The following is a 24453-nucleotide window of genomic DNA, read 5'->3' as shown; positions in this document are numbered from 1 at the left end:
CTACCTGCCCCCACCCCCCACCTCACCAGTGCTGGTGCCTGCCCGTCCCCTGGGCCCCCATGGGCTCCTTCCTGACCCCAGCCAGCCTGAGTCTGTTGCAGCCTATCTACTTCTAACTTCCATCCCTCCTGCTGTCATCAGAGAAGGGGATCAGAACCAAAGTTGGGCTGTCCACTCCCCGTCTCGGGCCCCATGCCAGCATGGATCTCTTAGTCTGATGTTACATGACCGTTCCGTACCCAGGCGAGGGCCAGAGACAGATCGAGGGGCGGCTGTGGGGTGTGGATGCCTGCAAGGTGCTCGGGCTTGGAGGGATCTACTCAGTGTCACTGCCACTGCCCTGTAAGACGGCAATATTTCTGGGGTTCAGGTGAGGGAACGGAAGTCTGGGAAGTCCAGTCGTCTGCTCCAGTACGCACGGTGAGATACCCCGGCAAGAAGCACCGTGAAGCCATGGCTCGCTCTCCCTCCCTCTGCTCTTTTGACTGCTTTGCCTGAACAGTAGCTTGTGAAAGAACAGTTCGTTCCCCTGGGAGAGTGGGCAGCCCAACCGCCAAGAGACTTTTGGGAGCTTCTGCTGGTCCATCGCCAGGAATGGGCAAGAACCAGCAGATGGAGGATCTCTCCCTCTCTCCAACTCTGCCTTTCAAATAAGTAAATCTTTAAAAACAAAATAACTCCATATGGGGCCGGCGTTGTTGTGCGGCAGGTTAAGCCACCACTTGTGACATGGGCATCTCAAATCAAAGCGCCAGTTCAAGTCCCCAGTACTCCACTTCCAATCCAGCCCCCTGCTAATGTGCCTGGGGGAAGCAGCAGAAGGTGGCCCAAGTGCCTGGGCCCCTGCGCCCCTGAGACCCAGAAGCAGCTCCTGGCTTTGGACTGGTCTAGCTGCAGCTGTTGTGGCCATTTGGGGAATAAACCGATGGGAGTGCTCTCTCTCTTTTTCTGTCTCTCCTTCTGCCTTTCAACTACAATAAACCTTTTTTGGTAAAAAAAAAAAAATTTGCTTCATTTATCCCCCGTTTTTTGTCTTCTGGCACATATTACACCCAACATGCCCGTTCGCTTTGCTCACTGTCCCTCTCCCACACACCCAACTAGAGCGTAAGTGTGTGGAGGCTGCAAGGGCAAGGATTTGCTTGTGTCCATCACGTGCTGGGGCATCCCTCGCCCTGCACAGGCTGGCGTGTAATAGGTGCTCAATGAAAATCTATTTGTAAAGCAAAGGAAAACAAAGCCACACTTCTACATCGTGGGCCAAAATGTGAATCCTCCATGGAGCCTCTCAAGTGTCGCTGGCGGCCCCACCCCATCCTGGGACCTGGGCCACCCTGACAGAAACCACCTTGGCTGTAGAGGGCCCAGTGTTCGCCCCTGAGTGAGGGCAGCAGCTGGGGCTCAAGGTCTCTTTATTGTGGGACAGGCTAATGGGGCCTCATTAAAGCTTCTCATTACCCAGCTAATTACAGGACTGTGGGGCAGAGGACACGGGCCAGCCTTTGGTGGGATGAGGAACCAAACGGAAGGCTGTTTACATGCAAATGCCGTGCCTGGTTCAGTCCTCTGAGAAGCTCTTCTGTATTGGACCCAGCCACCACCCGCCTCCTGTTCTGCCTCACCCACCTGGAGGCGCAGGCCCACGCCAGCCACACAGGCCGGCCGGGGGCAGATGGGTGTACAGGGGAGCAGATGGCTGACCAAAAGCTGGAGACCGACAGCCACCTGGGTCTGATCTGGGTGCCAGGCCCCTCCCCAACCCGCTCCTCCCTCCCCGCCCCCAAGCCCCGGGCCAGGGAAGCGTGGCCTCAGCAAAGGTCCCCCATGAATAATGTCCTTTGATGATACAGCATCTTGGCGGGGGCTCAGGCTGGGGGTAGGGCAAGGGGAAGGCAGGGAGCACTGATCACCCTTGATCTCTGAGATTAGCAAAGACTTGAAAGAGCTCAGTGTAAGCTAAGTTAGAGAGGTGAGGAAGGAGGGGGTGTCGCCGCCCCCCCAGCCCACAGACTGTATGCAAATAGCATGTAAAGTGGTGTTGCGGCAGGCCAGAGGCCAGTAGAGCACCTCCTGGGGCCAGAGCTGCTCACACACAGCTCCTGTCACAGGGCTCCCCAGCAGCCCCTCTCCCTGCAGCTCCCTCATTCTTGGTGGCCAGGGGGGCTTGAAGGTGAGGCCCAAAGAGGTGCTGACAGGAGATAGGGGCTAGAGGTGCATCCAGCTCTGGCCAGTGCTGGTGCACATGACGTGACCCAAATGTGTCCATCTGGGCACAACTGGTGGACTTCCCGACATCCTGTAGGGCTGGGGCAGGAGGCTGGGCCAGGGCGCTGTGGGACACTGGGTGGAGCCTCCAGTGAGGAACAGAAGGATGGCAGTGTCTGTCCTGCCACGTCCTGCAGCCAGGACACATCTGGGGACAACCCACAGAGCAGACATTAAGAAGAGCCACCGTCTGGGCACCATCATCCCACATGGGCACTGGTTTGAGTCCTGGCTGCTCCACTTCCAATCCAGCTTCCTGCTAATAGCCTGGGAAAGCAGTAGAAGATGGCCCAAGTGCTTGGGCCCCTGCACCCGTGTGGGAGACCCAGAAGCTCCTGGCTCTTGGCTTCATCCTGGCCCAGCCCTGGCCATTGCAGCCATTTGGGGAGTGAACCAACAGATGGAAGACCTCTCTGTCTCTCCTTCTCTATAATTCTGTCTTTCAAATAAATAAATAAATCTTAAAAAAGAAAAGAAAGGCCTTCAGAGCCAGAGCTGGTCAAGCTGCGAACTGCTGGGGTGGTCCCTCACTGGGTGAGGGGACTCGGGGACAGCTGTGCCCCTCTGGCACTGAAACAACCGAGGGGCTAGCGGAGGGGGCAGGGTGGGGAGGAGGAGACTGGAGCCAGTTCAAGCTTGTAGCACAGAAGGGAAATGGGGTCCCCGTGGGCTTCAGGGGGTAAAAACTCTGAACTAGGAAAGGGAAGGAGGAAGGGAGTGTGGGAGGGCAGAGGAGAAGAGAGGGGCCCCCACCTTCCTGGAACTAGCACCCCCCTAAAGGGCTGATGTGGGAGGCCAGGAACCCTGGCCGCCTCCCACCCCTGCCGTGGAGAGCTGCCAGTGCCTTCAGCCCCGGGGAAAGGAAAAGCAGGATGGGGAGCAGCAGCTGCATTTTCTGCTGAAATTGCTTCTGAAATGACCAGACACTTCACTGGGAAAGTGACGACAATTTGGGCCCTGGGAGCAGGAGATGAGGCAGAGAGCGGGGGCGATCGGCTCGGGTCACCACCTCCCTCTCGGCCAGACAGGATCTTCTCGGCCTGCTTCTGAGAGGTCAGGGATGCAGGGAGCTGTCCTGGGTGCGAGAGGCCAGCCAGAGCCTGAGTGGCCGTGCTCGGGCCACAGAGCCCACAGGACGGGCTCCAGCCCTCACCCCGGAGCATGTGTGTGCAGGAGCCTGGGCTTGCGTTCAGAGAGCAAGATTAATCCGCAGGCAGGAAGAGAAGTTAATCAGGTCTCCCTAGCCACAGTGATTACCTGGGGCCGTGAGCTGCCTGCAGATGGAAGGTGCAGGGAGACCCCAGCCTCAAGGCACAGGGAGCTCAGGGGAGGAGGCAGGGAGGAGGCTGGGAAGGAGGGAGAGCCGGCCAGAACCAGGAACAAAGGCAGCCCCCGGGGTGGGCTCTCACAGAGCTCACTGTGAATGTGTGAGCAGTGTGTTCCCCAAAGGTGGCCTGGATGGTGAGAAGCCAAGACAAGACAGTGGCTGTGAGGGCACAGGGATGCAGGGCAATGGAAGAACATAGAAAGCATTACACAAATATCACGGATATAATAGCACAAAATATCACGATGAGCGTCAGCGCCCACAGACACGGGGACAGTGAGATGGTGAGGGATAATGACAATGACACAGGGAAAATACACGAGGCTGAGAGAAAAGAATCGAGTCCCAGGGACAGGAGAGTCTGGGTGGGGGACCTGCCCCAGCTACACCCCCAGAAGACGGCCACGGGCTTCTCAGGCACATGGAAAGGAAGGGGTACCAGGGAGCCAGGGGTGACGCTGCCTGGTGCTCGCAGGGTGCTGCAGGTCATAGAGCTCCTGGGTGCAGGGGACCCTGCATTCCCCAGCCCCCCCCCCCCCGCCGGCTTACCTGAGCCCCCCAGCCTCCAGCGTCTTTGTAGGCCCACTTCTTCCCTCCAGGGACACACTTAATGAACCAGCTCGGTGGCCACCTGCGACCTAAGCCCCAGGCCCAGCTTCCCCCACCCCCACCCCAGCCTCTCCAAACCCCACCCGAGAGCTCAGCCGGTTGAGGAGCCTGGGGAAAATTTCCCTTCTTTTCCTCTCTTATTACCTCTAGGAGCGGGAGCCCGAGAGAGGGCAAGGGCTGTCGGGGACCCAGCCACTCGGACCCAGCCTTTTGGAAGTCACGTGTTTTATTAGTGGGTGAAGGGAGCTGCCTGGGGCAGGGTTCAGGAAAAGAAAGGACCTCCTTTGGGGTTCTTTCATCTCCAAGCCCCGCTGCCCATAGAGGGGCTCCACACCAGCCCCCCCGGACACAGGGGTCCCCCTCCCTGCCAGAGGAGGCGCTGATCCGGGTCCCTGTGGGAGGCGCTCACTGCACAGTCACCTCCAGGCAGTTACCCCCCTTCTTCTTGAAGCTCAGCTTGTTGTTCTCGCCATCCCCGGGGCCCTGGGCGACCTTCACAGCCACACGGCTCTCCTTGAACCTCACTGAGAATCTGGAGGGGAACAGACAGAGAAGCCAGGGCTAGTGCCCCCGGCCCCACCCCCACTCCCCTTCCGGAGGCAAATACACAAGCCCCCAGCCCCAGCCCCCAGCGGGGGACTAGGAAACCCCTTGGAGCCTGGCCCTGATGAGTGAACACTTCACTCTGCCGGCTCAGGTCTCCCCGGTCACAATGACCAGCAGTCCGGTCACCCCTCGCCCCCAGCACACGGCCTTACTGCTCAGTCACGGTGACTGGGAGCTGGCTCCGCGTGGCATTCAGCACAGCCAGGTACAGTTTTGTCAGCAATTCAATCACGTGGTCGCTGACTAGCAGCAGGTCCCCCTTGGAGCCCACGGGTGACATCTTAGGAAGAGGGAAGAAGAGCAGGGAAGGGGTTCACCTTGTCCTGGGGAGCAGCCCCTGGCCCGCCTCCCACCGCCTCAAATACCTGGCTCAGATGCAGGCCTAAGAGCCCATCCCTTAAGCTGGTGACCGACACCGCAGCCACGCTGTCCAGCCCTATGACAGTTTTGGCCTGGGACTGCTTGGTGTTGGTGAGAATCACACGCCCCTTGGTCAGGAGGAGAATCCGAGAAGAAGTCTAGGCATGGAATGGGAAAAGTGAGGAAAGGCAGGACCGACCAACCCCAGCCAACCCGCACTGGGCAAGCGCACTCGGCCCAGCCTGGGCCTTCCAGCCGCCTGCCCGGTGAAGTTGGCTTGAAGGCCTTTACCTTGCCGTTGCCACGATTGACCTTCCTCACGGTCTCTGCCATCAGGATCGGCCCCTCCTCCCGGCCCCTCAGCTTCTGCAGCTTGGGGTTCCCCTGCAGCCCAATGTAGTCGCCGCGGAATGGAATGGGGACGCTGAGGGCACAGGAGCGGGGTGCAATGCAAACCCAACCCTAAACCACCCTCTCCCCAAGAGCCGCCCTCTTCATCCTCCTCCCCGCAGCCTGTGTGTCCACGGGTCGTGGCATGTGGGCCAGCACCGACAACACCAGCACCACCTGGCCCTGCCCCACCCCCCAATAGCCCTGCTGAGTCAGAGACAGAGAGGGCGAGGCCTCAGGGTGTGGACAGCATGCCAGGTGGCTCTGGTGCCAATTCCAGGCTGCCAGCTGCCGCTCGCCGGGGCCAGCTGTGGCGGGCGTGAAGGGGCCTTACCTCTGGGCGTACGAAGCCTTGTTGTCCTTGAACAGCTCGCTGGCACACAGCTTCTCCCGCAGCATCTCCACCTGCTTAGGGGACAGCTGATCCCGGAACTTCTTGCACTGTGAGGATCGGGGACAGGAGCTGGGATCAAGGCAGTGCTCAGGAGAGAGGTGGGAGGGGCAGACTCAGGACACTGGGGGGGCGAGGGGGGCAAGCCACTAGGGAGGAGGGCTGCCAGTGAGGGCTGCTGGGGAGGGAGAGGCAGGCAAAGATGAGGCACCACGTGGCACCCAGGGCAAAGCCTCGTCCCAGACAGGCACTCACCAAGCGTTTCCTGAATCCAAGAGCAAACAACACTATGCTAAGTGAAGGAAGTCAGACACAAGGGGACAAATATCCAATGGTGCCCGCTCGTATGAGGAACCCACAGCACACCGGCAAACAGAAGCAGATTACAGGCTGCCAGGAGTCGGGGAGTGGGCAGGATGGGGAGTGGTCACTTAGTGGGTACCGAGTGTCAAGTTGGGGTGACGGGGCACATGTGCGCGGGGTGGGGGGTGGCGGCGACTGCCCAGCCTTGTGAATGCACTCACTAATTCTGCACGGAAGTGGTTAAAATGGTCAACTGTCTGTTGGGTGTGCTTTACCTTGACTTAAAAAAGAGGGGGAAAAGTAGAAGTTGGGGGCGCGAGCGGAAACTCAAGAGGGAGAACGGGAGGAACGCGTGAGGGGCGAGGCGCCGGCCCGCTCACCTTCCACTGGTGGAAGAGCTGCTGCAGCTGCTGGTTGGCCGTCTGGAAGCACCTGTAGGGGGCGGGCGGCCACCAGCTGTCCAGGACCTTGGTGGATGGCAGATTGCGCTTCAGCCCCAGGAGGAATTTCTGTGTCTGGGTTGGGGGCAGGGGGCACCAGGAGAGGTGTGGTGAGGAGAAACCCCTCCTGGCAGGCAAACCCGCCCCCCGCATCCTGCCCCTGTGGGGGAGGGAGGACTGGGGCATTTGGCCTCGCACTTAAGATGCTGCCACTCCATATCAGAGTGCCCGGGTTCAACACCTGCCTCCACGACCCTGGAAAGCAGTGGTGACAGTTCAAGTAATGTTTCCTGTCACCCAAGTGCGAGACCTAGACTGAGTTTCTGGTTCCCAGCGTTAGCTTTGGTCCAGCCCTGACTTATTGGGGCATTGGGTAGTGACCCAGCAATTGGGAATACTTTCTCTCCCTTTCTCTCTCTCTCTCTTAGATAAATACATGTTTTACACACAAAAAAGCTGGAGACCAACACTTTGGTGTAGCGGGTTAAGCTGCTGCCTAAGACGCCGACATCCCATACGGGTGCTCCTTTGAATTCTGGTTGTTCCGCTTCCAATCCAGCTCCCTGCTAATGGTCTGAGAAAAAGCAGCAAGTGCTTGGGCTCCTGCTTTCCATGTGGGAAACCTGGAAGAAGCTCCTGGTTCCTGGCTTCAGCCTGGCCCAGCCCTGGCTGTTGCAGCTATCTGGGAAGTGAACCAGTGGATAGAAGATCTCTCTCTCTCTTTCTATCTCTCTGGAACTCTGACTTTCAAATAAATAAATCTTTTAAAAATACATACAGCAAAAAGGAAGAGTCAGAAGAGGGCCACAGCAAGAACAGTGAGTGGAGCTGAAAGAAGGCAGGGAGCCACCTCGGATGACCCTCAGCGGGAAGAGCAGCCTGAGGGTGGCAGGTGTAGCAGGGACAGCAGAGGCAGAGGGGGAAGGATTGGCTGCAGCCTCCCAGAGCTCTCAGCTTCCTGTGCTCTCAGCCCACAACGGCCGGCAGCTGGCAGCACCGACCCCACCTCCTCCGTGGGCAGTCAGGCCTCACACCTCAGCCTGTCATGCAGCGTCCCCAGGATCCAGGGCTTTGCTCCCGGACACCAATTAGGCGGGACTGCTCATCGTGGCCGCTACCCAGCCCACGCCTTTCCACTCTGTGCCTCAGCCCATGCTGCCCTCCGCTCAGCTCTGCCCACCCGGATTCCGCCCACCCAAGTCAAGCTCCTCGCACTACCTGATGCCCGGCTGCCCAGGCCACAGGCTGCCTCTCCCTTCATTAAGGCCCATAGCGCTTCGTCTTGACCTCTGTCCTTATACTACTTGCCGGGTGGAAAACTTCTCCCTCTTCTGGACGGTGAGTCCAGGAGTCAGGAGCCCAGAGCATGAGATTTTCCCCTTCAACGCGTATTGAGGGTCTGCTCCATGCCTGAAACTGGGGGGTGCAGGGAGCGCTGCAGGAGAGGGTGGGCAGAGCTCAGAGCACAAGTGCACATACACATACAACGTAATGCCAGACCAAGCTATCTGATGCAAAGCAAAGATGCAGGCCCTGAGGCGGGGTTGTATGGTAGAACATTCCAGAAACAAAGTAATCCAGTGTGGCTGGAGTGAATCGAGCAAGAGGAGGGAAGAACAGAGAGTTGATTGGAGCAGATGACAAAGGCTCTTAGGGGCTGAGGTCAGGACCCAGGCTCTCTCTCTAAGCTCAGTGGAGCGCCACTGGAGGATCTGAGGCAGGTGCGTGACCTGATCTAACTTAGGTGTTGTTGTTTTTTTTTAATTTAATAGAGCTTATTTTTTGAGGCCTTTAAACTTGCAGAGATGTTGGGAAAAAACAGCACAAGGGGTCTCTGCACATCATGGGCCCCTCATCTAAATTCTGATCATTTCCCGTCTGATAATGTTCGCACTGTAGACAGAGTTCGCGCTTTCCTGCTATGCAGCTGAGACCTGTGATCTGATTTTGCTCTTTTGCTCCTCCTGCATGCTCTCTCACATGTGTGCTCGCTCATGTGTGTGTCCTCTCCAGCACACACATGTATACATGCAGATATGTGCATGCTTACATACATGCAAATATATGTAAATTTTTGCTAGCATGCCATGCATGGTAAAGCAGGTGATAGATATCATGACATTTCCCCCTAAAACTTCAGCATGCATCGCTCCAGAACTAGAACACTCTCTCACACAGTCATAACTCTGTCACCACACCTAAGAAAACCAGTGTACATAGGCCGGTGCTGCGGCTCAATAGGCTAATCCTCCGCCTGTGGCGCTGGCACACCGGGTTCTACTCCCGGTACGGGCTCCGGATTCTGTCCCAGTTGCCCCTCTTCCAGGCCAGCTCTCTGCTATGGCCCGGGAGTGCAGTGGAGGATGGCCCAAGTGCTTGGGCCCTGCACCCCATGGGAGACCAGGAGAAGCACCTGGCTCCTGCCTTCAGATCAAAGACCTTTCTCTCTGTCTCTCTCTCTCACTGTCCACTCTGCCTGTCAAAAAAAAAAAAAAAAAAAAAAAGGAAGAGAAAAAAGAAAAAAAAGAAAAGAAAAGAAAACCAGTGTATGGCAGATATACCATCCACACATGAGTTTCTCCGCCCGTCCTTAAAAAACTTCTGAATGCGTCCTTTGTAGCTTCATTTTTATTTTTTCTGTTCCAGCACCCAATCAAGTCCATCCACGGCACCTGGCTATTTAGTCTCCTCCACTCTCGAACAACGACCCTCGAGCTTTTGCATCCCAGAGAGCACCTACTGCCCTGCTTACTTACCACATAGGACTACTGAGGATAATGTCTTGATCTTTGGCATTTCCAAATATCGGGAGTTTTTATGAAACATTTTACTAAGATATTGGGTCTTTAAATTTAATGGAGGGGGCTGGTGCTGTGGTATAGTGGGTAAAGCTGCCACCTGCAGTGCCGGCATCCCACATGGGCACCTGTTCAAGTCCCGGCTGCTGCACTTCTGATCCAGCTCTCTGCTATGGCCTGGGAAAGCAGTAGAAGATGGCCCAAGTGCTTGGGCCCCTGCACCCACGTGGGAGACTGGGAAGAAGTTCCTGGCTCTGGATTAGTGCAGCTCCGGCTCTGGCCGTTGCGGCCAATTGGGGAGTGAACCAGCGGATGGAAGACCTCTCTTTCTCTGCCTTCTCTCTCTGTGTAACTCTGACTTTCAAATAAATAAATAAATCTTTAAATAAATAATAGATTTAATAGAGGGAGTCAGTGCTGTGGCATAGTGAATTAAGCCCCCACCTGGGGTGCAGACATTCCATATGGGCTGTCCCACTTCTGCTCCAGCCCCCTGCTAATGTGCCTGGGAAGGCAGTGGAAGATGGCCCAAGTGTTTGGGCTCCTGCACCTATATGGGAGAACTGGAGGAAGTTCCTGGCTCCTGGCTTTGGATTGGCTCAGCTCCGGCTGTTGGAGCCATCTGGGAAGTGGACCAGCGGATGGAAGATCTCTCCCTCTTTCTCTCTCCCTCTCTGTCTGTAACTCTGCCTCGCAAATAAATAAAATAAATATTTTTAAAAATGTAATAGATACACAATGTGTTGCTATAACTCTGCAGGACCAAGTTCTCTGCTGGTCTAGAGGTGGGATCTATGAGATCTGGGCCAGGGTCTGGTTTAATTCAACAAACTTTCCTGAGCGCCTCCCACAGTCTAGTCAGCACAGAGCCTCTGATGGTTTTCTTATCTTCATGTTATGTTTTTTTCTAGAACTGTGCAGAACTTTCTAGAACTGTGCATACATATTATCTGCCCAGGGTGGTGGGTTGCCCAGGCCTCTGATAGGCAGGCAGTAGTTAAAAGCTCCAGAGTCAAACAGTTTGGACCCCAGCTCTACAACTTACCAGCTGTGGGGAGACCCTGGCCTGAGCCTTCGTGTCTCGCTTACAAAATGGGAAAGAACTGGGTGGATCTCACAGGACGGGAACAAGGGCTTGGAGCTCCAGTGTGCAAAGAGCTTGGCACACAGTGAGTGTTCAGAAGACGATGGGCACCAGCCTCAGTCACAGTCAAGGCCATGGCAAACCAAGGACTAATGAGAAACCCTGGGAGAGTCCAGGCCCAGCACACCCTGCATGCTTTGAGGGGGTGTGGTTTACTGACCCCTGGGTCTAAACACAGCAGCGCAGGTGCTGACACTCAGCAGCTGCCTGGTCAGATCCAGGTGGGATGGAAAGCAGAAGACAGGCCAGGCTGGAGATAAGAGTAAGATCGGATCGCAGGTCTCGGGTGTGCGGCAAGAGGCACGTACTCTGGGGCCTGGGGCCGCCTGAGCAAGAGCAGACCAGGTGGGGGTGGGGGGCCTGCGAGATGGCACTCCCCCAGGGAGGGGAGGAGGGGGACGAGAAGGACGTTTAGGGAAGCAAGGAAGAGCTGGGAGGCTCAGGCCTCCCATCCCTGCCCGCGGCAGCCGAGGGAACCAGCCTCTCTGTCGACACAGGGAGTGCATCCCGTGCTGCAGAGGCATGGGCAGCATGGCCCCAACAGCTGCCACAAGGCCCTCCGCGGGCCGGCCTCTGTCCAGGATCTCCCCCTCTGGCCTTCCCCAGGGTTCCCCTGGGCGCGCTGCTCCCTCCCTGGCTCCCTGTGACACTTCTCGGGAGCACCACTGCTGTCTGGGCCACGGCCCTCCTCCACCTCTGCTTTTCTCCTGCAGGACGCTGCCCTCGGGGTGACTACACAGCCTAGTCCTGGCGTCTGCCTTCCCCTCCTGACCCGGGCGGGCCCCCAGGATTAAGAGAGGTCCCTCCCGATCTACTCTCCGGCTTGTCCAGTCCACCTTCCTGGGGGGTAGGAGATATGATTCCTCTGCCTCACCTCAACCCTAAAGAGGACCTTGGGAGGTGGAGCTGGTGAGCCCTCCGTGTGTTATGGTGAGACCGCCAAGCCTCTCCTAGTGTTGTCAAACACCCAGCCCCGTCCTCCCTGAGCCTCTTCGCCCGTGGACCCCTTGCTGCCTCAAGGCTGCCTACAGCATCCCCTCAAGCAAAATGGAGTCTGCCTGTGCCCTGGGCCGTGCCCTGCGAGACCCGTCTGCTCTTCTCCTCGGCCTTAGGTACATGCAGACTGCGGAAGCTTGGAGGTGCTGCTTCTCAACCCCACATCTTCCGCGCGCACCCCAACACCCACCACTTACCATGCTCCTGTAGATGAAATTGGCCAAGGTGATGCTGGCCCCTGATCGGAAATATTTTCGATAATTCTTGCGGGCCTGGCAGGGACATGCAAGAGAGGAGGCCGAGTAAAGACAGACTCCAGGAAGGGTTCTGCTGTTTGCTCAACCGCACCGAGAACAGGGCTGAGACCGTGGCAGTGAGGAGGGTACTTGAAGCAGAAGGCACAGCTCAGTACACTCAGACCTGCACCCGCAGGCAGCGCCACCCCTGCCACCCCCAGGCACAGGCCGCCCCACGCGGGGATGGACCGGGAAGGAGCAGCACTTCCACCCCAGCAGCTGGCACAACCCTGGAGAGCCCACGTGTGGGGAGGAAGCCCCAATCCCCTTCCCCATTACCTTCCACCCCCTCACAAAAGCCTGGATCAGCAATGTCGATGCCTTTAACTTCTCATAGCGCTTCTTTTGCTGTAGAAAACGCAGAGCTGTCAGGAGGCCCCCACATCCCACTTCCCACCCACCCGGCACTCTAGGGGGTCACTGTACCATGGTGCCCCGGAACCACGAGGAGATGAGGATCTGACTCTTGCGCATGAGCTGGTAGTGGGTGCGGCAGCGCCAGCCCCGGTACGTCTTCTGAATGAGCGTGGCCAGCTGCTGCAGGCGTAGGCGCCGCTGCTCTTCCAGGTAGAAAAGCTGCAGGAAGGGGCAGGGCAGCACTGGACTCAGGAACAGGGCTCTCTCTCTCTCTCTCTCTCTCTCTCTCTCTCTCTCTCTCTCTCTCTCTTTCTCCTCCTGTCCCAGCCAGCGTCTTGCTCCATCTTTGCTTTCGCCCTCTCGGGTCATTCATCTGTCCACCCTTTTCCTGAGTGTCTCCTGAGCTCTAACTCTGTGGCGCCACTGCACTGGGTGCTGGGAAGTGGGACGGGAGCAGCCCACCACCCTAGCCCCGGGGGGTTACAGCAGGGGGGGGTCCTGGGGGAGGCCACATGGCACACCTCGCCCCTGGGCAGCAGCGGCATGGGGCCTGGGGAGCCAAGCGCTAGGCCCTCGGGGAGACAGGCTTTGCAGCAAGGAGCCGCCCTGGTCTCCCACCCCCTGCCTGGCTGTGGGCACCCCTTCCCCTCCAGCCTCCTTCTCAGTGGACTCCTGACTCCCACAGCTTCCTCCAACTCACAGTCTTGGGGCTTCTGATGAAGATCTTGGTCTTCCCATAGGCCAGCTCCTGGGGTGACAGGTTCAGCTCCCCTAGCACCTTCTCAACTCCCTCCCTGCAGGGGAAAGCCACAGGGGGTCTCAGCCAAGCATCCTCTCCCACCTTCCCCTTCCAGCCCCTGAGCAGGGATCCTTCAACGCTTCTTCCCAAGCGTTCCATCCGCCAAGGCTTGGCAGATGCACATGGCGCCTGCGGGTCTCCACACTGCCCTTCCCCATCTCCCCAGGCTCCACTGGGCCTTACCGGGCTCCTCCATTCCAGTGAGGCCAGGTGCTCCGGCTCAGCAGTCGGTACCTTTCCAGGAAGTGCGCGTACACCTGGCGGTGGGCATAGCCTGCCCGCCGCACCCGCACGTTCTCCATCAGGCCGAGGTACCGAGCCTGGGTGGCCACCAGCTCTGAGGAGAACCGCCCTCGCTGCTGGTGCTCGTTGGGCTTTATGCACCTGTGTGAGAGGCAGGAAACAGGCTTCAGGAGCTGACACCACCGCCAGTGGGGCTCACCCCGGTCTCTGCACCCCTACTCTGCACACATCGCCCCAGATTCACTCACTCCTGCGTGGTCCCCACCAAATCTGATAGTCTCCCCACTGCAGGAGTCTCAGCTCCTTATCTGGCTTTGGTGTGTTCTAATTTTGTTGGAAAGGCAGAGAGAGACCAAGAGAGACGAGTTTCCTCCTACTGGTTCCCTCCCCAGATGCCTGCAACAGCAAGGACTGGACCAGGCTGAAGCCAGGAGCTCAGAACTCAATCCAGTCTCCCATGTGGATGGGAGGGACCCAAGTACAAGATCCATTACTGCTGCCTCCCAAGGTGCACAAGGGCAGGAAGCTGGAATTGGGAGTGGAGCCAAGACTCGAACCCAGGCCCTCTGATACAGGAAGCAGGCATCCCAAGCGGTGGCCTAACCACTGTGCCAAATCCCCATACCTTTTTGTTGGTTTTCAGAGCAAAAGGCCTCTTATTACAGAGATTACCATCCCCACCCCACCATGGCTGCATCCCACAGCACGTGGGACTCTGCAGACAGACCATCACACATGAAGCGTGTTCCCTGTGTGCCCCGCTTGTCACCTGATGTAGTTGGGGTTCTTGGAATACAGGTTCTTCATGAGTACGGCCACAGAGCTCTTGAACTGGGCCCCAGCAGTCGGGGGGCGCTTCAGAGATGCTTGCTTGGGGTCACCCTCGGGGAACAAGGACCGCAGGAGGGGGTGCCGTGCCTTCCACATGGTCTGGGACAGGTCTCGGAAGAGTAGGTCGTTGTTCTTGTCAATGAAGCCATTTACATTGTATGTCACCTGTAAAGGAGCAGCTGTTGGTTTGGAGACCCCGTGGAGACCCCCACAGCCTACTCCTACCACGTGCCCCTCCCAGTCTCATTAGAAAGCATTCCTGGCTCCTGCCTCCCTCGGCCCCCCCCCCCCCCCCCCGGCTGGCTGCAGCCTGTGCTGGGCCCTGGTGCACCCCGCGCCCTGCCGCCCTGGCTCTCACCTTCCCCGCGTAGTGGCAGATGCGGAAGCAGCTGAGGCCCATGCTGCGGTCATACTGGCGCTGGGCATTCTGGGTGACTTTGCTCTCGTAGTGACTGTGGCTGCAGAAGAGCTGGTTCAGCTTCGCTAGGAAAGTGGAGTCGCTGACCACGCCGGGCCGCAGGCACTCCTCGTCCAGCATGGCCAGGACGCCGCGCTGATTCTGGGCCAGGGAACAAGATCGGCTCAACCCCGACCCGGTCCTCTGAGGTGTCCGTGTTCCCACAGCCGCTCGTCTGCCTCCTCTTGTCCTCTGCCCTCTACCATCCTTACCAAGCACGGTGGGGTCGGGGGTCGGGGTGGGACGAGACGCAGCGGGAGGATGTGCAGGCCGTATGGGAGAGAAAGAAACTCACGTGCTCAATGAGGTTGCAGATGATGCCGTTGTCAAAGTAGTCCACCTTCGTCCACGGGATGCCCTGGTGGTGGAGAGGGGGCATGTAACAGATGACAGGGAGCAGGGCCGAGACAAAGACCTCACTAGCCCTGGCTTTCCTCTCACCACCCCCATCCCCAAGGAGCCTTCAGAAAGTTCCATTGTTCAGAGGGTCCTTGGTATGGTTTTTTGTTTTTTGTTTTTTGTTTGTTTGTTTGTTTGTTTGTTTTGACAGGCAGAGTGGACAGTGAGAGAGAGAGAGAGAGACAGAGAGACAGGTCTTCCTTTGCCGTTGGTTTACCCTCCAATGACCACTGTGGCCGGCGCACTGCAACCAGCGCACCGCGCGGATCCAAAACCAGGAGCCAGGAGCTTCTCCTGGTCTCCCATGGGGTGCAGGGCCCAAGCACTTGGGCCATCCTCCACTGCACTCCCGGGCCACAGCAGAGAGCTGGCCTGGAAGAGGGGCAACCGGGACAGAATCCGGCACCCCGACCGGGACTAGAACCGGGTGTGCCGGCGCCGCTAGGCGGAGGATTAGCCTATTGAGCCGCGGTGCCGGCCCTTGGTGTGGTTTTTGTGTATGGCCTCATCTCTCCAAGATTGGTGGAGAATTTGTGGAGTGGATAGACAAATGCACGGGAGAGGCCAGAGCTGTGGAGAGCAGGCGCGACAATGCAGAGCGCCCTGGAGGTGGTGCAGGGCAGAGGGAGGCGGCATGCGTTGGGCAGCTACGTGAGAGTGGACAAGGATCCACTGCTCTGACAAGACGCTGCAAAATCAGGGCAGGAGTGAGAGTTCAGCACCAAACAGCAGAGCGGATGTGACGTGTCTTCAAGGAGCTGCAGCAGCAACTCTCAAAGCTGAGTGTGTTGGGCCCAGTGCTATGGAGCAGCGGGTTAAAGCCCTGGCCTGAAGCGCCAGCATCCCATATGGGTGCTGGTTCTAGTTCTGGCTGCTCCTCTACCAATCCAGCTCTCTGCTGTGGCCTGGGAAAGCAGTAGAAGATGGCCCAAGTGCTTGGGTCCCTGTACCCACGTGGGAGACCTGGAAGAAGTTCCTGGCTCCTGGCTTTGGTCGTGAGTGTGCATCCCAGTGACCAGGAGGGCTAGTGAAAGCACAGTTGGGTTCCCCACCCCCCAACTTTCTGCCTCAGCAGGGTCAGAAAGATGTTGCATTTCCAACATCTTCCCAGCTGCTGCTGCTGCTGCTGCTGCTGGCCCAGGGCCACACTTTAAGAGCCACTGACGGAGGCTGGCATTGTGGTGAGGCGGCCAGCATCCTGTATGAGCACCGGTTCCAGTCCCAGCTGATCCACTTTCAATCCAGCTTCCTGCTACTATGCCTGGGAAAGCAGTGGAGGATGGACCAAGTGCTTGGGCCCCTGCATCCACACAAGAGACCAGTGACCATGGGTGGAGGAAACCAGTGGGTGGAAGTATCTCTCTCCTTCCCCTTACCCCTCACTCTGTGATTCTGCCTTTTAAAAAAATAAAAAATAAAATCTTTTAAAAAAAGAGCCGCTTACGGACGTGACCAATCACACTGTACAATTCTTTCAGAAGCAAGCAGGGGGCAAAAGCAGATGACTGCAAAACCACCATTCTCTCCTTACTTACTGGGCCCTGGGCCTGCAGGCCAGACAGCTCCTAACCCCGCCTCAGGCCAGACTCCGCCTGAGGACACGCCCAGGTGTGGCTGTGGGGCACAGGCCTTTTTGCCCTCCTCCCTCACGGGTCTTCAGAGAAAGAAGAATGAGATTAAATAAAGGAGCCTTCCCACTTCCTCCTGAGAATACCTTGCCCAACCAATTAAAGGAACGATGGTGCCCTCAGAGACCTACGGAGCTGTGAAGGGTTCTTCACAGAACCGGCTCCTGTGAAGCGATGAAAACAAGGTGCAGATACTTATGCCATTGGTATACACTCTGTGCAAGGAGCCTCATCTGGGATACCTCCAGGTGGGGACGGGAACCGGTGAGAGGGAGCCCTTTCTTCAGACCCATCTGTTTAACCTCTTTGATCAATCAAATGATTAAAATGAAAATTTTTAAGAGCTAGCGTCATAGATTAAGCTGCTGCCCGCAACGCTTACATCCCGTGTCGGAGTGCTGCTTTCATTCCAGGCCACTCTGCTTCCCACCCAGCTCCCTGCTAATGCGCCTGGGAAAGCAGCAGAAGATGGCCCAGGTGCTTGGGTCCCTGCACCCACATGGGCGACCTGGATGGAGTTCTGGGCTCCTGGCTTCAGAGTGGCCCAGTCCTAGGTGTTGTGGACTTTTGGGGAGGGAACCAGCAGATGGAAGACTTCTCTTTCTCTCTGTCACTCCCTTTCTCTATCACTATATCTTTCAAAAATAAATAAATAAATAAATAAATAAATAAATCTTTCTTTTAAAAATGCAGAACAGCTCCAAAAACCTTTTCCTAGAACCGTGAGCATGTTGCTTCCAGTCCTGCCACAGCAGATGACCATGCACTCACGAGGGGCCGGCCGTGGCAGAGGTGTGATGAGTGAGATCCACAGTTGGGGAGCTTTTGCAACACGTAGCCGCAGTCAGCAGGACGGCGCGCGGACACTCAGAGCCGTGGGGCCCTTCTGGTGTGGAAGTCACCAGGCCGCCACACCAGGGGATCCAAGCATCACCGGTGCCCAGAGGAGATGGAGGACTCCAGGACGCCGGAGGAGGGCCAGAAGAGGGAGGCGGTAGGGCGCCAAGCCCAGGAAGTGCCTCACCGTCTGCTGTGGCCCAAGCACAGCTGTCACTTCACTCCTCAGGACTCTGCACACGCCCCTGCCTGGCCTGGCCCGGGGCTGGGGGTGTGGAGAGCAGAAGATGGGGCCCCTTAGGAAAGCTGGCTGTGCAGCTGTGCGAGGGAACCTTCTGTCCCTTGCGTGCCGGGGGGTGGGGGGGGGGGAGACAATTTCGAGGCAGCTGTGATCCAGGAGAAAGGCAAGTCTGGCACGAGCCTGGCGTCATTTAAGGGAGGAGAGGTGGGGAAAGGCTTCGCTTACCTCTCTCTTATATTCCTCCTGCTCCTCTTTCAGGGTCATCTCTATGAACACCTGCTGTAGCTTCTCATTGCAGTAGTTGATCACAAACTGCTCAAAGCTATTATCCTGAGGGAGGGCGCATAAGTTAGAGAGCATGAGCGGCTCAGCCCAGGGCCACGCCACCCTCTCACGCCTCTACCTCTGACCCCAGGGAAGCAGGAGGCTGGGGTGCGCCGGGGCTCTCTCACCTCTAGTATCTCGAAGCCGTAGATATCCAGCACCCCCATGACCTTCTTCCTCTCCCCAGAGCCTACCTGAAGAGGAGGGAAAGGTAAGGTGGCGGCCAGGACCCCTCGGCACGCCGGGCCTGGCCCTTCCCGGGTGAGTATTGTTGGGGCAGGGGGTAAACAGAATGGCAGTGAGCTGAGCCACGCTGCAAAGGGACGGCGATCTCATCCTCCTTCTACCCCCAGACGCTGGAGGATGAGCAACGAGGGAGGAAAGGAAAATGCAGACTCCAGCACAGTCTCCCGCCATAAGAGGTGAGGAGGACTAAAATCCTCTCTGGATGGATGTCTGGCGCAGTGGTTAAGAGGCCGCTTGGGATGCCTGTGTCCCATAGCAGAGTGCCTGGGTTTGAGTTCCGCTCTGCTTCCCAGCCAGCTTCTACTGAATGTACACCCTGCGAGGCAGCAGACGATGGTTCAAATACTTAGGTCTGGGGCCGGTGCTGTGGCATAGAAGGTAAAAGCTGCCACCTGCAGCGCTGGCATCCCAGGTGGGCACTGGTTCAGGTCCCAGCTGCTCCGCTCCCAATCCAGCAGTGGAGGACGGCCTAGGTCCTTGGGCCCCTTCACCTGCGTGGGAGACCCGGAGGAGGCTCCTGGCTCCTGGCTTCAGATCGGCACAGCTCTAGCTGTTGCGGCCTTTTGGGGAGTGAACCAGTGGATGGAGGTCCTCTCTCTCTCTCTCTGCCTCTCCTTCTCTCTCTGTGTAACTCTTTCAAGTAAATAAATGGATCTTTAAAAAAAAAAAAAATACTTAGGCCTGTGCCACCCACTTGGGAGACCTGGATGGAGTTCCTACTCCTGATTTCAGCCTGGCCCAACCCAGTTATTGAAGGCATTTGAGGACTGAGCCAAATAGGAGATCTCTTCCCCACCCCTACCCCATTCTCTGTCTTACAAATAAATTTTTAAAAAATTTTTAAAATCCTCTGAGGATAATAACCATCCCTTATGTTTTTTTAAAAGATTTTATTTACTTATTTATTTAAATGATAGAGTGACAAAGACAGGGAGGGATAGACAAACAGAGAAAGAGAGAAAGACCTTCTATGTACTGGTTGACTCCCTAAATGGCTCAAAAGCCAGGTCTCGGCCAGGTCAAAGTCAGAAGCCAAGAACTTCACCCGGTCTCCCACATGGGTGGCAGGGGCCCAAGCAATTTGGCTGTCATGTTCTGCTTCCCCAGGCTCATCGGCAAGAAGCAGAGCAGCCAGAACTTGAATCAGCTTCACGGGCAGCAGCTTAACCCACTGCGTCCGCCACAACATAGGCCCTTCTACCATCTTTTATATGTGTAGAACATTTTATGCCAAAAAAAAAAAAAAAAAAAAATCCAGGGGCCAGCACTGTGGGGGAGTGGGTTAAGCTGCTGTTTGTAGCACTGGCATCCCATATGGGTACCAGTTCAAATCCTAGCTGCTCCATTTCCAATCCAGCTCCCTGCTAACGCACCTGGGAAGGCAGCAGAAGATGGTCCAAGTGCTTGGGCCCCCCGCACACATGTGGGAGACCCAAGTGAAGCTCCTGGCTCCTGGCTTCAGCCATTGCAGCCAGTTGGGGAATGAACCAGCAGATGGAAGACCTCTCTCTCTGTCTGTAACTCTGCCTTTCAAAGAAATAAAATCTTAAAAAAAAAAAAATCCAACTCCTTCTTTAGTTGAGTCATATCTTAACCTTATAAGATATGCGTATTCCCATTTTACAGATGCAAGGATTTACAGATGCAAATGAGGGCTCAGCATCTCGCCAGGCCTACACTGACATCCTGCTGCCCTCCAATATAGCTTCTACGTGACGGCACTTTCCCGATGGTAATCACTTGATCGCAGCCTTGTAGAACAGAATTCGCATATGATGCACAACTCGGTGACGTTTTAGTACATTCAAAAAATTGTAAAGCTCTCACCATCACCTAATTCCAGGGCATTTTCATTGCCAAAATCCTGTACCCATCAGTAGCCACTCCCATCCCCCTTGCCCCCAGTCCCCATCTGCTAATGTTGCATCTCTAGGGATTTGCCTGTGTGGGGAATTTCATAGAAATGGAATCATAAACCAATCTCCTGGGACTGGCTCGTTCACAGCGATGTTGTCCAGGTTGTCCAGGAGTGCAGTGTACCAGTACTGCATTCGTTTTCAAGGCCAGGTAACGTCCTGCCGTACGGACGCATAAACTGTGTTTGGTTTATCTGTGCGTCAGCCGACGTGCATTTAGGTTGTCACTACTTCCGGACCCTCATGAACAGTGCCTTGATGAGCACTCGCCTACAGCTTTTTGTTAAGGGCATCTGTTTTCAGTCCTCTTGGATGTGTGCCTGGGAGCAGAACTGCTGGATCGCACGGTAACCACATACGTAATTTTATCCAGTCCTCATTAAATGCTGGGGAGCAGGTGGGCACCTGCGTGGATGTTTCTGGATCGGGGAAGTGAGGCTCAGAGTCTTTGTGAAACCCAAAGGCCACAGGGCTGGTGGGTGGGATCCACAGCACCTGACTCTGACCCCGTGGTGTCTGCACCACGCCGCACTGGTGGAAGGGACGTGGTGCCCACCTCTGCGTGCTGCTCACCCCTGTCATCTCAGAGCCCAGGGCTGGAGACCAGGGCAGGGCACGCTGAGAGGGGAGGACGGCCGCTCACCTTGATGTTCTCGTTGATGCGGTTCACGATCCAATCGAAGAGGCGGCTATAGATGTTCTTAGCCAGAGCATCGCGCGCGTACTGAGCCTGCAGGGCGGGCCCAGAGGTTAGTGGCGCAGCCAGGCGACGGGCTCCCGAGCAGCCCCTCTAGGAGGGCCCTTACCTGGGTGACATTCAGGGCTGTGGTCACCTTTTCTCTGCTGGTTTCCATGGTCCTGGAGCACAGAGCTCTCTCCAGCGCCGCTGAGTCCAGACCCACCATCTCCCCCATCTCCCGGACACCTGGGGTAGGGAGGCAATGCCGTGTGGCCTGGGAGGGGCTTGCTCTCAGGGAGAAAGGAGACTGCCACTGCCGGGGAGCCTGGGGTCCCCCGCAGGACATGGCCCTAGTGGCTGGGGGAGTGGGGGCAGGCGGGAGAGGGGTCTGGGCACTTTGCGAGCATTCACTACTTTAATGCCACAATCTCCTGAAATAGCTGTGATTGTCCCCACTTGGCAGAACGATCAACTGAGACTCCGAGGCGTTCCAGACCTTGGTCTATCAGACTTCAGTATTTGGTTCCGATATCCTCGTCAGGAGCTCTCAGTGAGTCTGTTCAGGAAGAGCTCAAGACGGGGCTGAATCCATGACATCGGAGATGGCAGCAGGCCGGGGGTCCTGGCAGGGGAATCAGGGCCGGGGTGGTGCGAACCTCTCCCATCACGGATGCCACTGGCTGGAATCCCGTTGGCCTGGAACTCATCTGTCAGCTCCACGTTCCCCAGTTTCAGCACCAGAGCTGTCACCTCGAGCACCTGTCGGATCTCCGCCTCTGAGAACCCGATCACCGACATTGCACTCTTGGGGAGAAATCAGAAATCAGCGGCAGAACTGGGGGTGCCCGCCCAGGGCCTCCAGCCTCAGAGCCAGGCCTAAGGGCACCCACCTGCACAGCACTGAAGTTGGAGGCGTCGTCCATGCCCCCTACGCTGGATGCTTCCTGGTTCAGATAGGTGTAGCCACTCGTGTCCCGCTGCAGCTTCAGGGCCTCTGTGAGGGCGGGCGAGGGGGAGCAGTGTCAGTAGCTGGCTCCCCGGAGCCCTCCAGCCTTGACCCCCCGCGGCCCTTGTCCTTGGTGGGCGCTGTCATGTATTCACAGGGGTCAGTTTTGGTTAGGGGTTCTTCCCCTGCCTCTTTTGTTTGGGGACCATTAATTCCTGGGGTGATAGACTAAGGTTTTAAAAAGTAATTAGGGTCTGGGAGTTCATACTTGTTTTCTCCCCCCTCCAGCTGTCATGAAAGTAAAGCCTCATTCCTCCCTTCTCCCTGACAGCAGGGTTCTACACAACCCAAACCAGGGAGTAGAGCTCCCCCCTCACCCCGCCCCCACTCAGCCCTCAGGGCCTCTGGGAGGAGGAGGGGAAGAAATAGGAACAGAGGTCCCACACACACCCCAGCCTCCACACTGCACCCTCAGCCTAGGCTGTACCATCCATTACTTGCTCACTGATCTGATCATGAACACAGTGCTCGCTCGCTCGCTCACTCTCATGCAATTTTTAAATGTAGGAAATCAGGTGAGGCACACGTAGACCCAGGACAGCTTCAACTGGAGCTCACAGAAAGCTCTTAAGCACTCACAACATGCCGCCCACTTCCCAGCTTGACTCTCAATAAAGGCCCACAAACTGGGAGAGGAAGACTGGCAGGTCGGAAGCCAGCAGGGGGAAGGAGGACCCCCCGGCCAGGCAGAAGGATGCGAGCCGTGAAGAGGCAGGAAGCTGGAGCCTGGCAATAAATCCCCAGACAAGGAGGAGCACCGGGGGCCCAGGGGGATTTGTTCCAACAGTGGGCGGGTAACGCAGTTCGGGGTGGAGGATGCAGGGGAGAAGGGAAAAGGGACACAGAGATGGTGGTTCGGGGCCGCCATGGGGCCAGGGGCAGGCACATACTCAGTAGCTGTGCGTCTGCTCCAGCCAGGAGCTGATAGAAGATGTGGAAGTTCCTCTCGCCTTGGAGCTGCCTCACCACTCGCGACTTCTCCAGCAGATCTGGTGGAATTCGGAGTATAAGCTCGTGAGGGCACGATGCCACCGTGGGCCGGGCAAGAGGGGGAGAGGTGGTGAGCCGGGTGGCCCAGGCACATACAGTTGGTGATGACACCGCCCAGGGGGGAGCCCTTGAAGTCAAACTCAATGTCCATGTACTTTCCCTGCAGAGAGAGATCGGACAAAACCTCAGCTCCCCTCCTCCCCCGCTGCGGCCGTCGGAGGGCTTTGCGCTGCCTTCCTCCCTCTCCAGCCCCACATGCTCGCCTCCCGGGCGCCCCTCACTCACAAACCGCGAGGAGTTGTTGTTGCGAATTGTCTTGGCGTTGCCAAAGGCTGCGGAGAGGAGGAGGGGCAGTGAGGAGGGTGAGGGGAGAAGGGGAGTCCGGGAAAGGAGAGCAGGGGTGGGGGCTCTGGGCCGGGCGCAGACTCCTCACCCTCCAGCACTGGGTTCGACTGCAGCAGCTGCTCCTTCACAGAGTTCACCTGCTCCCCTTTCCCGCAGACGGCCGCCACGTAGGACATCACCAGCTTGCTGGCCTCTGTGTGTGGGGAAACCCTCCCGTGAATCCCCGCCCCCCACCCCACGCAGTGAGACAAACAGGGGACTTCGGGGCTTGGGGGAGAGGCGGGTCAGGGCTAGGCCTGGCAGGGAAAGAGAGGAGGTGGTTCCGGAGCTGACCCCAGGGTGCCTCCCTCCTTCCAGGCGCCTCACCAGTCTTCCCAGCTCCACTCTCGCCCGTGATGAGGATACACTGGTCTCGGTCCCGGTCCCTCAGAGACTGGTAGGCCACATTTGCCAGTGCGTAGCTTCGGAAGAGCAAGTGAATGGGGACCAGTGGGGCGCCAGCATAGGACCCCGGCCTTCCCTCAATCTCCACCCCCCGGGCTCATTCACCCGCCCCAAGTGGACCAAACAAGGCAAGAGGTGACAGGCCTAGGGAGGGCCGCTGAGAACCCCCTCCAGGGGCAGGGACAGAGGAGATTAGGAGGCCCCGGGTCTCCCAGTGGGGCCCCGGCAGTCCCCTCCCCGCCGTCCCTCGGCTCACATGTGGGGCTTCAGCTCATAGAAGGTGTAGTCCTGGTACTTGGCAATGAACTCTGGGCCATAGATGGGCAGCTGCTGGTAAGGATTCACTGAGATCACTACGTTCCCGATGTAGGTCTGGAGCCAGGAAGGAGGAGGAGGGAATGAGGCAGGGGTGGGGGTGGGAGTCCGCGACCCCTTGGGGCACACGCACAGCGGGGCACTCATGTTGCACTCACATAAATCTCCTTGTGCTCATAGCGAAGCTGAAGGTTCCTGAGCAGGGCTTCTTCCTCCAGCGGTTCCAGGAGGACGAGGTCCTCCACCCCCACAGAACCTTCCAGCAGAGGCATGGCCCAAGGGGCTGCAGACCCTGTGAGCAATGGGGGTGGAGGGTGGCGCTGTGTGCTGATGTCTGCTCCATGCCAGGGGGCCAGTGACTGCCTGAGGGGAAGCACTCAGGAGGACCCGAGAGAGCTCTCCCTGCGCTGGCCTTGGGGAGTCCCCGCCTGGCCTGTGCTTGCAAGCTTTGCTGAAACTCTGTGCCGCAGG

The 24453-nt window shown here is 57.4% G+C and overlaps 2 protein-coding genes across 4 annotated transcripts in view; both read right to left on the bottom strand.

Annotated features, from left to right (window-relative positions):
- The window catches only part of TAC3 (tachykinin precursor 3), an 11397-nt gene extending 6733 nt beyond the window's left edge, over window positions 1-4664 (bottom strand). Inside the window, exon 1 of the mRNA XM_062203412.1 lies at window positions 4622-4664. The gene's annotated coding sequence lies outside the window, so the exon portion shown is untranslated. The remainder of the gene's footprint in view (window positions 1-4621) is intronic.
- Window positions 4298-24453, bottom strand: MYO1A (myosin IA). Of its 3 annotated transcripts, none has more exons than XM_062203409.1 (27): window positions 24141-24453; window positions 23924-24039; window positions 23590-23684; window positions 23312-23416; window positions 23164-23210; window positions 22975-23038; window positions 22779-22877; window positions 21773-21876; window positions 21539-21686; window positions 21010-21128; window positions 20847-20933; window positions 18170-18235; window positions 17943-18047; window positions 14908-14970; window positions 14514-14714; window positions 14094-14320; window positions 13265-13465; window positions 12983-13076; window positions 12352-12501; window positions 12205-12273; window positions 11827-11901; window positions 6632-6766; window positions 5892-5998; window positions 5459-5591; window positions 5173-5325; window positions 4960-5087; window positions 4298-4733 (listed from the first exon to the last, which is right to left on the bottom strand). In XM_062203409.1, exons 1-27 carry the CDS (start codon window positions 24252-24254, stop codon window positions 4607-4609), a joined length of 3132 nt encoding a protein of 1043 aa, XP_062059393.1. In that variant the 5' UTR covers window positions 24255-24453; the 3' UTR covers window positions 4298-4606. The 3 variants fall into 3 exon arrangements, with proteins under 3 accessions (XP_062059393.1, XP_062059394.1, XP_062059395.1); XM_062203410.1 differs by having other exon boundaries at window positions 21037-21128; XM_062203411.1 differs by lacking the exons at window positions 17943-18047; window positions 18170-18235.

The sequence above is a fragment of the Lepus europaeus genome, chromosome 10, assembly GCF_033115175.1.
Source record: "Lepus europaeus isolate LE1 chromosome 10, mLepTim1.pri, whole genome shotgun sequence".
Lineage (NCBI taxonomy): Eukaryota > Metazoa > Chordata > Mammalia > Lagomorpha > Leporidae > Lepus > Lepus europaeus.
The sequence above is the reverse complement of the archived record's forward strand: the minus strand, read 5'-3'. Positions and strand labels throughout refer to the sequence as shown.